Below are 16,441 nucleotides of genomic sequence, written 5' to 3' on the forward strand. Positions count from 1 at the left end.
AGTTGCAAGGTTTCCTTGTTTATATTAAATGGTGCTTTACCACATTGCCTACTGCATATTACATTCAGAAAATTCAAGGGGGGAGGGGAAAGGTTAAATATAAATCCACTTTCTTTATGTCACTTTGGAAAACCTATGTGGTCTTGTTAATGTGATCAAACTCCATTCAAGCTTTCTGAGAACCACCAGCAAAACTGAACACAAACAAGTGGAGGAATCTGATTTGTGTAACTGTTGAACAGCTATGCAGAAAGCCATCCACAATTAGTGTGGCATTCATCACTACGGTACTCTAAAACCATTATATTACAGGCATTATTATTCAGAATAATAGAATGACAGATTTTGGTTGCTCTGTGTGTGTGTGTGTATGCGCGCGCACGCACACACACAAGCAATATTATATAAGGGACAGCATAAAAGGAAGCTATCAAGGGAGTGACAAGTGTACTTTTATCATAGGCATGTGTACAGGCTAAAAGAAGTACTAAAAATTTGGTATTTTGTGCCTCATTTTTTAAGTTTGTATTTTTAAAGTAACATAGTTGGAAATTTTTAGTTTGGAAGTTTCAGTTCCTTTGATTGATGAACAAAAATTAATGTACTTTTTAATTATGTGTTCAATAAATGTTCACTTTTAAAATAAATAAAATTCGCTGAGTGCACACCCTAATGAAATTTTGTGCAAATGCCTATGACTTTGTTAATAAAATCCAATAAAAGGTTAAAATCAGGAATATCCTTTGAATGAAGGACACTTCGAAAGTGTTTGTCTGACTTCATAACACCTTAGTCCTATGACTCTGGATGACCAGAGAATATTATTACAATAAATTGCTGCATTCTGGACACCTTTCTGAAACCACCAATAAAGCAAAGCATCAGTAGTCCATACGCTCCCTGAATAACAACCAGGAATGATCCTTTCCCCCCGCTCCATGGCTATACAATTCCTCTAAGTAGTAAACTTGAATAAGGAAAATAACTATTTCCCCAAAACGCATCTCTCTCTAAATTGCTTAGGCAGGTGACCCGGTCAAGACCATCAGGCTTAAAATAACACTTACCAGAAGTGTTTCGGTTTGATGGCACATGTAAGCGTGCTGTCACCCTGGATATTGTGGGATTAGGCACTCACTCCTGCTGTCTGGGCTTAGGACTCTGGGCAGGTGGCTTTGAAAGAGTGCACGAAACACACTGCACGGGGTCAGAAATACTGGTGCTCATCCCTTGGCTTTATTTTATTCTATTTATTAAATTTATGTCCTACCCACAGGAGCCCGAGGTGGCAAACATCAAAATGTTAAAAGAATGCTATTTAAAAAAAGAACAACGGCAGACGACTGCTGTGTCTGGAGACAGGCAGTCAGGTTGTGTACTCACAGCAGTGACCAGAGGAGGAATAAGCATTGGGAAGAGCACAGAGAGAAGAAACACTGTGGTGCCTCCATAGCAGCACAACTGGACATCTTCTTCTGTCCCTGCTTCAACAAAACATGTCTCTCCTATATGAGTCTCTACAGCCACAGCAGGTGCTGCAACCTTCTAACCGTTTGCCTTCACCCCCTAAGTCTCACTCCTCCATTGTCTCCCGAGATGGAAGGATGTCAAGAGCATACCAGTTAGAATTGAATTGTATTATGTCTGCCTTCCAAAAGTTTTCTTCAAGTCGAGCAATTTTCATTGCTCCCTCAGTGCATGAGTTTCAGGCAAACTCGGGATTTAGTATCTAAGGGCATTTCCCCAGCTCAGTAACAAGATGCTTCGTGCTCCCTTCCTTGGCCCAAGATGCACATAGAGCTTCCTTGCCTGCAAGGAATTCCCAATTCAGTGGTGGGAGCAGCTGCATGCAAAGGCTTGCAAGACCTGCTCTGTGTTTAGGCTGAGTGAGGCAGCTGCCTTAGGCAGTGAGAGAGCATGGAATATTAGTGAGGTGTTGGAGAAGAAAGCTTGTGGCCTTGCCCCTATACCCCCTAAGCTAGCCTGTTGCCCTCAAGTGCAGTCAAGGATGTCCTGCTGCTGTTCTTAGAGTAAAACTCAATTGCTAGTCTGATTAGTTCCTGGATGTGTAATGGGATAGGGGTGCCTACTTCTCTCTTGTCTAAGGCAATCCTATGTCTCTCTGTGTGAAGCTTCCTTTTCCACTGAAAAGATGCCGGCTGGCTGAGTTCTTAGTGTGCTTCTCAGTGGCTTTGAACTGGCAACGAGAATACTAAAGTAACCTTGCAACTATTTCATTGGACCTGCCAGTGCCTTGTGTCTAATTCCATAAAATATACAGGGTCACAGACTAAACAGGCCTGTTAAAATCATAATCAATCCCTCTTCAACAGGGTACTAGTAATAGTGAAAAAGACATATCTAGAAAACCTGTGTCTGCATAATATAGTACTAAGCTGAAAAATGGCTGAAAACTAGAGTTGCAAGTTGAGGCAAATTAAGCTGCTTGGGTTGATGAATCCCAAGTAAATATAACTGTGAATAAACAACAAGACATCTGCACATGTTGTTAGTTTAAAAAGAGGGAACGGATAAAGTGGTGCTTGTTCATATCTAACTTGAGCCTTGGCATACTTGTCAGAAAGTCTTTGCCAAAGACTTCCAAAAGAAGCTACTTGCAATACTAATGTGATAACAAGCTTCAAGTTATAGGGAAATGTCTGGAAAATCTTGGGCCTCTGCTCCGAAGTCTGGAATTAAAGATAATCTTGAAGTGCACACAAATGTGCCTTAAAAACAGGAATCATTGTTTTTCTCTCTACCACAGAGCAAGCACCACTTCTCCCCTCCATTTTACAATGGTTTTTTTTTTTATAGAGGTAGTAGCCACTATGCTTCAGGCTACTTCTGATTTTTTTCTTTTTTAGAAATTGCTTGTATGTTTGTTCATTTGTTCATCTGGTGCCTTCTTTATTTACTTTTAGCACACACACACACAGAATTGAAAAACTGTTTCCCGTGTGATGGGAAGATGGGTTTGTGACATCACAAGCCTCCAACCAATCAGCACTGTGCTCTGCCAGCTTCTGACCCAATGACACACAGTTTTCTCTGAGTTTGATCCTGGGGCAGAAGATTCTGGGTGCAGTGACTGGAGTACTTTAGAGACATTTCTTTACAATAAACATTAGGGAGAAAGTTTAGAGATGATCCCTTTCAAATGGTGTGAAGGTGAATTTGAAGAAACTCCAGCAGAAAACTGGCTGTTGTTTTCTACTAATTAATAAAACTACCATGCTAATTCTTGTCTCAAGATATTGAACCCAAACTTACTGTACAGTGTATGAATAAAATGCAATGAGTGTGCTTCACTAGGCAGAGAGTGGACAAGACAGAAAACCAAACACAATATAGTTCAAGAACAAACATTCTTGAAGGAGGCACAATAAAGCCCAAGAAACTATATGGAATGGAGAAGAAAAGCCATCTCATTTGCTTATTTCAAGTTCTGGTGGAACTGTACGTAACTAAGGACAGAACTGTACATTACAAAAAATGCAAAACCGCCACTGCCAACTCTGCATTGCATTCTCCGCATCTCTATTTGAAATGTCTAATTCAATGTACCGTATACCCTGACATCACTACCATGTTTGTTTCCCTTCCCCTAGTTTTCTCTATAGGCTTCTGTAGGGACACACTCAGCATAATGATACCAGAACATAAGGGAAATTGAACTCCATATTAGGTAGGCAAAGGAGGGAACAAGAAACAGGGCTGCCATATCCTACAGCAGTCGTGTGGGTAATACCCGTACCGGAACTACATATTAATAATCAAGGCTTAAATTCCAAAAAAATTAGTTTCATCTTTACTTAAAACAGCCACACCAATGGGCTGTGGAATTGGAAGGGACTCTGAGGGTCATCTAGTTCAACCTTTTTTCTCCTTTTTGAAGATGGGCACAACATTTTCCTGCCTCCAGTTTGCAGGGACCTCACCTGTTCTCCAAGAATTCTCAAAGATTATAGAGGCTTTGAGATTACATCCACAAGCTCTTTTAGTATCCTTGGGTGCAGCTCATCAGGCCCTGGAGATTTGAATTCATTTAAAGTAGCTAAGTGTTCCTTTACTACCCTCTTTTCCTATATTGTGCTGCAGCTCCCGCCTTGTATCATTTATTCTGTTACCACCAGGTAGGGCACTGTTCTCCTATTGGGTGAAGACAGAGGCAAAGTAGGTGTTGAGCAATTCCACCTTCTCTCTGTCACCCAATAGCATTTCTCTGTCTTCTCTATACAGAGGACCTACCACCTGCTTGTTCTTCCTCTTGCTTTGAAAATAACCAAAGAAATCTTTTGCAATTATTTTTAGCCTCTTGCATGTCTGAGCTCATTCTCAGCTTTGGTCCACCTGACCTTCTCCCTATAACTGTTGGCAACTTGTGCATTGTCTTCCTTTGTGATTTCCACTTTCTCCCACTTCTTTTACATGCCCTTCTTAACTCTCAGCTCATTTGTAAGCTCCTTATGCAGCCACACTGGCTTCTTTAGATGCCTCCTACTTTTCTTTATTGTTGGAATTGTCTGCCTTCATAGCTACAATATTGCACCTTTAAGAAATTCCCATCTATCTTGGATTCCTTCCTCTTTGAGTACAGTGGTACCTCGGTTTAAGAACAGCCCTGTTTACAAACGATTCGGTTTACGAACTCTGCAAAATCGGAAGTAGTGTCCTGGTTTGCGAACTTTACCTTGGTCTAAGAACAGAAGCCGAACGGTAGAAGGGCACCGGTGGCGGGAGGCCTCATTAGGGAAAGCGCACCTTGGTTTAAGAACGGTCTCAGTTTAAGAACGGACTTCCAGAACGGATTAAGTTCGTAAACCGAGATACCACTGTATTTCTGACCATCACCCAGTAGTTCCTTAAGCTTTTTGAAATCAGCCTTATTAAAGTGCAGAGTGCATGTCTGACTGCACTCAACTTTCTCTTGCCTCTGTATCATGAAACCCAAGAGAACATGATCACTTCCTCCCAAGTTTCCCAGTACTTCCACTTTGTCGATCAGTTCCTCCCTGTTGGTGAGAACCAGCTCCAAGATAGACAATCCCCTTGTTGGTTCTTCCACCTTCTGGGAAATGAAATTGTCAGCCAGGCAGTAGGGAGTCACCTACCACCACATTTTTCTTCCTCCTAGGGGAGTAGCAGGAATCTCTCTGTACACTGTGCCTTCCACAGCCACCTGCATGTATTCTGAGGTCTACAACCGCTGTCCTTGCTCTGTTGGCCCAAAATCAATGTCTGGAGTGAGGGCATGGAATCGATTTTGCAGCTCCAGTGACATAGCATGGCTCCCAACAGTCCTGCTTCGGTGTGCCACATTCCTCCAAGGATTTATCTCCTGCTATGGGTAATCTCCCTCCACCCTAGGGGCACCTCACCTGCATCACAGTTTCAGGACAGTCCACTCTGCTCTTATCACTAATTTCCTCATCTTGTCCAGTAGCTCAAAGTGTGGGTAGGTGGGTCTCAAGTTGCTGTACTTTCTCTTCCAAGAAGGCTTGCACTTACTGCAGGTGTGGATTTGCGTACTCTCACGCAGGAAGACAAGCATGGTACAGATATTGCAAGTCACTGCAGCAGCTCCCTCGCCATCCACGAGACAGCACTCTGGGCCTCCCCTTTAAAACACCCCTGAAAACACCGCTATTTACAAGTCCTGGTCACAAGCTCCCGGAGGCTGCAATCAGCTAAATAGAACTGCTGCTGGCTGCTAACTCCTCCTGCAATATGTTCTTTGACAATAAATCCTCTAAGGATTAGGGAATCCCCTTTCTGATCCCGTATTACTTTAATCTTGTGCATCTGAACGTTGAAGATACATGATTAAATATTTTTATGAGCTACAAATTTCAAAGGAGCTGTGATATACATACCGATCGTGCTATTAAAAATATTAACTGTTTTCAAAATGCAAAATAATAATAATACTGCAGTAGTTAGTGATGTGTTATCATAATGATGAATATTTCTATTTAATATAATGCCCGCATGCTCATATCTTAGTTTGGTGCTGAGATCTTTGGCTAGGTAGCCCTCCACCCCTTCCTACCCAGTTTCATTCCTGGGCTCTGTGATAGCACAAATAACATTAGAACATCACCAAAATGTTCCCATTGAAAAAAAGCACCAGTCTTTCCCCCCTCAGTTTATGCATGCCATGTCCCACACCCACCCAAGGCTAGCTCAGCCAATGATCGGGTGGTGGATAGAAGCAAGTTTTGCATTGGCTGATGAGAAAGTGGGCTGGTTAGTATAGCCCCTTGGAAGAACTTCGTATCACTGCCAAATATTACTAATTATTTGATTAGGCTTTTGGACACATGCAAAAATTCATTTTAAAAAATCCCCCTTCACATGCCACGCTATCACTTTGCAAATCCGCATAACAACTGAATGTCATAACATTCTTTTTCTTACAAACGTAGCTTACTGAAAGATAAGCTGTACCTTTTCTTTACTTCTTTACTTCCTTGCCACACAAGGCACTTAGAATTATTATTTTTTTGAGTGGAAAAACTTAGTGAAATAACAAAAGCATGGAATCAGAGTTGGAAGCAACCACAAAACCCGTTATGTTTGATCCTTTGTCTAAATGCCAGGACCAACAACCCCTAAACCAATTTGTCTCTATTCCCCATAGATCAACCCAAGCATGCTATGCCAGAACACAAGAATAGCTTATTGTCTGAAGGTGCCTGAAAGGCAAATTAGGTACAGATGATTCAAACCAGCTTGGATTATTTATCCCCACCCAGGTTCACATACACTGTATAATGCTAAGCCAAACAAATCAGTGGTCCACTGCATGGCTGCGGACTTATGGTTGAACATGGGAGCACATCCATTGCATTAAATACTCATATTGATTTTAATTGCACTTTATTGCTTTTACTTCTTATGCTGTATCACAATGTGAATTCTATGGAATTCAAATTGTAATGCAATAAAATACAATACACAAGCAACATTGAATTCTACCCAGTATCTCCAAAAACTTCATTAGATGGCTTGGGCTCTTTCGCCCCCATAAGTGGGGATCTTCTCCTTTGCTTTGGTTATGTATCTTTTGGCAACAATAATTTTTAATACATAAATCAACATTGAAACAGCACAAAAATAACAAAAATCAATATAAAAACATTGGGGAATGGAAACAGACAAATTTGCGGATTGTTAGTTCTGGCATTTGTGAAGCCAGGGGTTTTTTGGGGTGGGGGTGGGGTTATTGGGTTGTTGTTTTTATTTTGATTGTGTATTTTGTGGTTTTATATTTTGATTTTATTCTGTGAACTGCCCTGAGACCTCCAGGTATAGGGCAGTATATAAATACTACTACTACGACTACGACTACTACTACTACTACTACTACAACTAATAATAATCAATAAGCTAAAGAGGAAAGACATCTTTTTAAAACTTCAGAAAGCTAAGTAAGCATTACTGGAATTTAAATGTGTGAACTACTTCCGTTTCAAGGCATTAAATAAAAGTCCAACCAGCAAAATAATATCTTGGTCTTTCTTACTAGTCAAAGGCTTCAGGCTGAGAGATTTTTAATCTGTTCCCTTACCTACCTTCATTATGAGGCTTTGATGCTCCTCAGATTGACTGAAGTTGGTGCCCATCTCAAATATACTCATAGTTTCTTCTTCACAGATATGTAGCCAATTTTGGTACTCTTCGTGTCCTGGGAGCCTATCCCAGAATGTTTTGAAGACTTCCCATACTGCTTCCTGGCACACTGCAAAAGAAAAAATCAAAAGTATTATTGTTGTCCACTACTATCACAGGTTGTCATGCAGAAGATGAAGCAGACGAACTTGGTTGCTCTGGGAGGCAAGAATAGCCCCATTGAGCAGAAACTCGGAGGAAACAGTTCACCCAAACATTAGGAGAAAGTTCTTAATGGTAAAAGCTGTTCAGCAATGAAACAGACAGCCTTGAGAGGTAGTGGTCACTCGTTCATTGGAGGTATTTAAGCAGATGCTGGGCAACCATCTCTCAGGGATAACGCAAGTTCCATAATGTATTGCAGATCCTGCACTGAGCAGGGGGGGCTGGACAAGAAGACATCTAAGATTTGTTCCAACTCTGATTCCATGATAAAAAGCATCCTGCTTGATCAGACCACTCATCTAGTCTCGCATCCTGTTTTCAGCTGGGGGGAGAGAACGTCCAGGGGCAAAATTCATTGTCATATTACTGCAAGAAGTGGGAAAGTAGACATTGCTGTGCAATATATTTTTGTTGCGCAAGCAGAAGTAGCATAATTGTGCAAAACAGTGCATGATAGGTTAACACAGCACAACACTTCAGCTGGCCAAAGCTGCCTGTTGGATCCAGCTATAGCATTATAGGATGTGGATGGCACTGTGGTCTAAACCACTGAGCCTCTTGGGCTTGCTGTTCAGAAGGTTGGCGGTTCGAGTCCACACGACGGGGTGCGCTCCTGTTGCTCTGTCCCAGCTCCTGCCAACCTAGCAGTTTGAAAGCACGCCAGTGCAAGTAGATAAATAGGTCCCGCTGCAGCGGAAAGGTATACTGCGTTTCTGTGTGCTCTGGTTTCCATTACGGTGTTCTATTGGGCCAGAAGCGGTTTAGTCACGCTGGCCACATGACCTGGAAACTGTCTGTGGACAAACACCAGCTCCCTCGGTCTGAAAGCGAGATGAGCGCCGCAACCCCATAGTCGCCTTTGACTGGACTTAACCATCCAGGGGTCCTTTACCTTTTTTATTGCCCTATGCTAGAACGAGGCTCTTCCTAGCAGTGTAGCTGCTGCGCTGGTGGGTTGCCACAGTTGAATCCCATTCCAGGTCTGGAAAGGCCACACAAGCAGAGCATGAAGGCAATAAGCCCCCACTGCTGTTTGTCTCCCTACCATCAGATCTTACACCTCTTCATTCATTGAATTGTTAACTTTTATTTTTAAAAATTCATTTCAGAGCAGCAGTATACTGCCTCTGAACACGGAGACCATGCTTCAAATCCAATGGTGGGTTGGATCACTTTTGTGAGGGGGTAACCCTGGATTTTAGTGGTTCCACCTTCCTGCTACAGCCTCACTACTACTTCCTGCCATTCTAATCTAGAAGATCGCTCAGCCCCTGGAAGCGGGGGGCTGCAAATTTGTTTTCTCAGGTTAACAATAGCCTAGCATCAGGACCTATATTCAGTGTGCGGGATTTGGATTGGGGAGCGCAGATCGTCTAATTCAGATCTTGGGCCAATCACAAACTTATCTAGTAGGACAGTTGCAAGGATAAAATGAGGTGACCCCATGAATGCTTCCTGCATGCCTTTTGGGAAAGGGAGGGCAGAATTACTCTAGAGATTCCAGGTACAGCCACTGAAATATCCCTCTTGTACTTCTCAGCAGAATGGATCAGAGTTGTCCAATGGCTACAGGAGCGTAGTGAGAAGGGAATGAAACTGCAGCAGCACTCAGCACTGAAATGCTCTCTTAGCAGGCTCTTGTTAGCTCCACAGTTTGTAACTGCAAAGCACTCTCTCCCCCACCTCTCCCTACCCCTCCCGCCATTCATCTGAGCACATTATAGTTGGTCACATTATACTCTGCAACCTAAGATTTAAAAAAAGAAAGAAAGAGGAAGGTTCTTTCTTGTTGCTTAGGGGAAAGAGGGGGAGAAATTGGAGGGGTGGGGAAAATGAAGTGTGTTTAGCCTACAAAAATCAAGTACCAACATTCAAGCGTGCTGGCCACAACCTTGTTCCGAGGTTACACACAGAAGGGAGGACAAGTGGGGTGGGGTTTGTTTCAGTGAAAGTCTTAAGAGGCAGAAGCAGGCCCTGGCAGAAAAGGATGACCTTGAACTAGTCTCAGGAAAGTGGTTTTCGTCAATCAGCTTAGAAAGGTGGGGGTTGGGACAACTCTATGCTGGATACTCCCTGGGCTTAATTTCAAAGACAGTGCAAGCCTTTGTAGTATCAACGACCACAAAACCCGAATTTTATTCAACACAAAAAATTATACCACCCATATTTTTAATGTTCATTTACATCAATTGTGTTTTTCCTTCTCATTTCCCCTAAAGATAAGGAGCTTTTTAAAATTAGCTTATACCATTTTATTTTATTTTAAACAAACATAGACATTTACATTACATCTTTACTGTCTGCGTCAAGTCAGTCACGTATTGGTAATTTATTATTGTTACTTCTGTAATCTTTGGTATGTGCTAAATGCAGCTAACATAATGATGAGTCAGATAAATGCCACACTCTTCTTCCTTATTAAGCAGTTATAAACAGACTGCTTTCATTAACACAACCTCCAGACAGATAACTTTGGCCTGTTGCAGAGGGGTTTGGCAGTTGCAATAGATTTCCTGTAGGAGATTATAGACTGAAGTAGTGCTTGAAATAGGTGCCGTAAGGTATCTGCCTCTTTATGTTGGCATTTGAGTAGGGACTGTGGCTTGCTATCTGAAAGCTACATTTTTGTCGCACTGAGAGTAATACATCACAGGCAAATTTGAGTTGCAATAGCTGAAGAGTAGAATTGAAATACAACTTCAAAATCTCATATTTCAGAAATTGGACGTTTTTCATTTTAAACAATTTTTTAAAAATACTTGCTTTTGGGATTTAACTTCACGGGACACTGTTCAAAAATTACTCTTGTGGCTGAACTCTGTGGCAATGTGAAACCTCAGAAACTAAACCTTATTACAGTTGATGCACTGATACTCTGACCTTGCAGTAATTGCAAATGTTAATTAAAGGCAATTTTATTTAACGCGGGCCAATTTTCTTGCTAAGAACCCCTGTTGTTTTCTTTAATAGTTTCATGCTCCTAGTCCTCTTGATTATGATACCTCTCTGCTCATCCCCTTTTAATTGAGGTTTCATTTAAAAAACGAATTAGGCAAGGCTACAGTATCTGAATGCAAGCTGTTCTTCCTTTTAACTGCCTCAATCAGCTCTTGCTAGCTTAGGGATTTAGTATCCGTCCTTCCAGTTAGTTAGTGTGACAGCAGCCACCCCACTGAGTCCAGTCTCAAAAGCTCGGCACCATCTGTAGGTTCTTATTGCATTAGCCAACATGAACTTAGAAAGGTATGTCCTCTCTGGTGGACAGAAGGGATAAAGCTTCAGAAAGTCAGTGCACCTTCTGCTGTGCCAGGGAAACCCACAAAAACCAGACTTACATGCTTCCACCACACGGGAAAACAAAACACGCTATCAATAGAAATTCTTATTGTGCACACTTAGCAAGATTGAAATATGAAAGAGAACCTCATTACTCTTAAGGATGTTTAAATCATTAGCATGGTTGAGAGAGGTGCAATTAGCCACTTGCCTGCTTACCAGCAGTCTGTGATTTTGCATACCACTGAACCCCATCTTAAAGAGAGTTGTGTGGTATCATGAAAACCACGACCGGTTCGACACAGAAGCATGTTTTGAACCTAAGCTGCTGAGTAAACTTCTGTGGCATTCTACTCGGGTGGTCAGACATATATAGTCAACAAGAGGTAGGTATCCAACAGCACTATCAGTAGTTGAAATAAAGCATACTGTTGCCTGAGTAGGGCCTCCAGGCCACAGAGTGCATTTGAGTAGGTCTGAGAGAAAAACCGGTGGGTTTCAGTGGGTCAGGGGTTCAAGCCTAGCCCATACTGTTTCTGTGCACCTAAAGCAGGGTTTGGGAGATTACGGCCCTCCAAATGTTGTTGGACTCTAGCTTCCATCACCCCTGACCACTGGCCATAGTGGCTGGGGTTGATGGGAGTTGGAGTCCAACAATATTTGGAGAGGCCTTGGATTCCTCATATCTGATGTAAAGCTTGAAAAACAGCAGAGGAAGAAAAGGAGCTGGCTTTGCATCTTCCTCTGTCAGCAGCTGGTCCAAAAGCAACACCCACAACACCCACACATGCACAAACCCTGGCCAGGATTAGCAAACCCTAAAGCTGATTTTGCAGCAACCCGTCTCACATTTTGGCTAATAACGGATAGCTAAAGCATCTATTGCAGCTGGATCCCTTTGAACAGCCTAGATTTTCAATATTTATTTATCTCTTTAACAAAATTTATATACTGCTTGATTGTAATAAGACCTCAAAGCTGTTTACAAAAAAGTTAGCAATGCAAAAGCCAACATGTTGGTACAAGCTATGTAAATTGACTTTGTTGGGCTGCAATAAACAGTCTAAAGTCTACTGTACATCTACTACAGTAGACGGGGACTTTCACACAGGAAATGTGAAGTTGTTCTTCATTGGCATGACAAGCTTCTGTTTCAGATACTACATTTTGACCATTACTCAAATCTCAGTAGAGTCAATAGGAAAATATGATTCTTTTTCCAGCAATTAAGGCCATCAAAAGTTGGAGTACTATTTGAAATATGGTTCTGCAAGAATCACAAGCACCTATTGGACAGTGCCCATGCCACTCACCAAGGATGCATAATACAACTCCCTCTCATCGATCCTGAACCCTTCTGTGACCTGTTCCTTTTCATCTTTACATCTACGAGTACCTTATTTGATAACAGTTTTCTGTTATAAATATTGTTGTTTCTTCCAAATGCTTTTATTACATTCTTTTTCTGAAATCGTACGACTGAAAAATTCTCACAAGACTCTGTTTCTTACAAGAGGCACGATTCTTTTCAGGAAGCGCTCGTTTGGCATGGGTTTTATTGTGCCAAGAGCTATTTATCTTTCCCAGCAGTAAGAGTGATTTAGCCTATTACGTCTCATTCTATAGAAAGGGATTTGCTAGGTTAACTGGAGGGACAGCACATGACAGGTATGGGATGCTTACAAGGGGGGTGGCGTAGCTTGCTTGGTCATTTGTGTAAATGAGCAGTGCTCAGATGTAATCCAGCCATAATCCCATTTGTACTTCTTAAGGGTTGAATCATGTACGGGAACTAGTAGTATATTGACTCAGGCAAGCTATCTTATTTTTAAAATGTGCAATTATTGGTTACTCAAGAGGGTAGTGAGAAAATTAATGCGGGATGCCTCTTCAATTGCCAGCTTTAGGGGGGTGGGTTGCTTAAATTAGAAATTTTAAACCAATAAGATTAACTTTTCTGGCAGCACATATGAATCCTCCAGCTCTTGACTGCGTGTGTGGGTGGATGTTAAAGAATGCTGGGAGCTGTAACTCTGTGAGGGGTAGATTACAGTGCCTGGAATTCTTTGAGGGAAAGGATGAGATTCAAATGTACGTTAAAGGTACAGAGTGTACGCAGAAGGAGAATGGTAGAGGTTCATCAAGGGGATGGAATAATTCCCCTAGGATGAAAAGTTATAGTGTTAAGGTAAGAGGAGTGCATAAACAGTTTTTCCTCCCTCTTAGTTCTAGAACATGAGGGCATCGAGTGAAGCTGAATGTTGTAAAAATTCAGTCAGACAAAATAAATCACTGCACCATACAGCGCAAAGCTAGAGCTATGGAATTTGCTCCCATAAAGTGGTAGTGCCAGCCACCAGCTAGGATGGCTTTAATGGAGGATATGGCTGTCAATGGCTGCTAGCCTCATTGGTTACATTCTACCTCCAACATCAGATGCAGTACCAGTTGCCGGGAGCCACAAGTGAGGAGAATGCTGCTCTGCTCAGGTCTTACTTGCAGGCTTCCCACAGGCATCTCGATTGGTCGCTGTGAGAACAAGATGCTGCACTAAATGGGCTTCTGGCCTGATGCAGAAAGGCTCTTAAAGGAGCCTCCCTCTAACCTTGCCCACCCATAGCAATGCATTCCTCTACGCAAGAAAGGAAAACCTTGTCAGCATCCTTAAGCTTATCTAATAGTAGTGGCAGAGAAAGAGGTGAAAGGTGCATAGTTCAAATGCTAGGCTGTACAATCCTCCTTCAATTAAAAACCCAATGTTGAGCGAGGAACTTTGTTCAATATACTTTCCTACAGTCATAATGGTCCCTTGTGGTTTTGTTTATGTTACCCATTTTGAATGGGTTTCCCACAAAATATGCATTTTTCAAAACATGAATTTTAAAGCACATTTTTGTATGTTTTTTGTGTCAAGAACGGCATTGCAAAATCTAGAGAAGCATGGGATCTCATGAATACATCCCAATCAGCACACGAGGGCAGGAGGTTTAGATCTTGCCACTTCATACTAGAATTTTGCAAAGAACACATTTCTTAAGCACGCTAATCATAAGTACATGAGAGTGTCTTTAATTTAATGTCTGAAATGCTAGAGGGGAAATAACCCTGCAAATAGGGGCTCTTGACAAATAATGTTATTTGGCCTGAAATTCAAGGGCAAAGGGTTCCCCCCCCCCGTGCTCCTCTCTAAATGGTACCCCTGCTGTGTGCTGTCCAGTGCTCTGCTTCTGTGGGGAGACTGACAAGATATTTGCAAATGGGTTCCAGCTGTGAGGATATCAGGGAACAAATATTTAGAGCGAAGGCCAATTTCACACAGGCAGGCACAGAAGACCAATTGTCACTGAGATGTGAGCTAAAAGAAACCTTGTTGAGGTCTGCTCTCATATTTCAACGTGTACTCAATTGCATTTCACCCTCTCAACAGCTGGCAGTGCATTATGGGTTGGCTCTGAAACTTCTCTGATCTGTACAAGTGACATATTGGGTGGCATGGTGAGGGGTTTGATTTTAGCAAAGGGAACTTCAAAAGATCTGTTGCATGCCTGACATTTGCCACGTAAATACAGCTTGCTGAGTCTTGCAAAGGGCTTTCACAGTGGACCCTGATATTTTGTACACTTTACAGCAACAGTATGATCACAAACCACCTTCAGACTGGTTACATCTCTAGCTGTAGCAAACATGTTAACCTTAAACACCCACATACTCATAAAGACTTTGAGCCTAACCTGAACATTTCCAATGCTTCTACAGTTTCTGTCTGTATCTACAATCTTTTCTATCTCCATCTTGCAGGGATGGGTCTAAACTCACTATCTCTACATATTTTATGACATCATTTCATTGATAAGCATACATGGGCCTCTTTTAGTAAGCTTACAAATCTCAGAGACAAATAGGTTTGCACATGTATCTAATTGATCAGAAGTCTCAAGAAACTTCTTGAAACTTTTAATTGAGTTTTTTGACCAGTTATTCACCAGACATCTAGGGTTCGCCTCCCTACTAAATGCACTGATTTGCAAGAAAGTTGGTCTCAGCCTTGCAACACTCACTTACCTCTGAGTTTGAAGTATTTCAGATGGTTAGCAATAGCCTGCTCAATAGACTCATCTGGACACACTTTAACTCCAGTAGGAAAGAAAATTGATCTCTTTCTTCGCAACAAGCGTCTGCTGAATTTCTCAGATTCCCTGAAATCAAGAAGATGCTTAGAATCTGGAAACTGGGGAAAGCTTCTAACTGATCGCCAGCCATTTGGTGGAAGATCTGATGTAGGCTCCTTGGCTTCTATGTCCTCTGTAGTTGAATAGGTTTCTTCTGCAAAATTACATCACAAACAAATCTCTTTAAGTAGCTGCACATATATTGCACAATACCACTGAGTTTCAGTTAAATAAATAGATGCAGAGATGGATCTAGACTAAAGTTGTTAATCGTACTCAAGAGCAGACCCACTGAGATTAATGGGTCTACTCTGAGTATGATGAACATTGGACATCATCCTCAATAAGTTGAACTAAAGTCCCATTGAAATTAATAGCACAAATCAATCCTGATTCAGTTTAAGTCCCAATAATTTAAATGGACCTAAGTTCAATTAACTTTGTATGGATCCGATCCACAACGTTTAACCAAACTAATTTGTTTTGTGTATGCTTATTTCTGTATTCATTAGGGTAACATAGGTGCTAACAGAGCCCTTCCTGTTTGGTGCTATATTTTAATAACTGTCCAACATGCACCATTATTCTCTTGTTCTTACCATAAGGTGGTTGCAAATAAAAAGTAAATATTCAGTGTAAGCCTCACTAAAGAAATCTAACTCGTTCATTATTATTTTCGCTTAGCACACCAATATAATGGACAGCACCAAATAATGGTCTATATTTCAAAGGAGGCTATCTTCACTAAGTTTGTTTTCTACATTTCCCCCCAAATATAATTTAAGGTTATATTGGTTGTATTGAGTGAATGTCAAAGAAAACAAGGATTTCTGCTTGCACAAGGACTAGGAAGACACAAATGCAACTGCTTTACCCTATTGCAAAGACATGTCATTTCATTGCTTAGGTGTAGATACATCATGTTCTGCCAAGTCCTTTCTCACAGAGACATGGACTTATGTAGTAGTCTTCAACTTTTGCAGACCCAGGAGGGCCCACCTTTAATACAAACATACATTTGATGGGTTATTTATTTTTTATTTACTATATATTGGCAAGTTGGTAGCACAGCTGCTGTGACTCTGAAGTGGTTCCCAACCCAACAGTTGAAGACCAGTGATCAAGTCTCACATCTCACACACTGTAAGACAGAATTA

General features: G+C 41.5%; 1 protein-coding gene across 1 annotated transcript in view; it reads right to left on the bottom strand.

The window, feature by feature from the left end:
- IMPG2 (interphotoreceptor matrix proteoglycan 2) overlaps positions 1–15,451 on the bottom strand; it is a gene marked incomplete at its 5' end in the record, with an annotated part of 47,549 nt that extends 32,098 nt beyond the window's left edge. The window contains 2 exons of the mRNA XM_033145865.1: positions 7,578–7,744; positions 15,178–15,451. Coding sequence (XP_033001756.1) covers positions 7,578–7,744; positions 15,178–15,451 — 441 coding nt within the window. The remainder of the gene's footprint in view (positions 1–7,577; positions 7,745–15,177) is intronic.
- Between the last annotated feature and the right edge of the window lie 990 nt (positions 15,452–16,441).

The sequence above is a fragment of the Lacerta agilis genome, chromosome 4 (genome assembly GCF_009819535.1).
Source record: "Lacerta agilis isolate rLacAgi1 chromosome 4, rLacAgi1.pri, whole genome shotgun sequence".
In the NCBI taxonomy this organism is placed as follows: Eukaryota; Metazoa; Chordata; class Lepidosauria; order Squamata; family Lacertidae; genus Lacerta; species Lacerta agilis.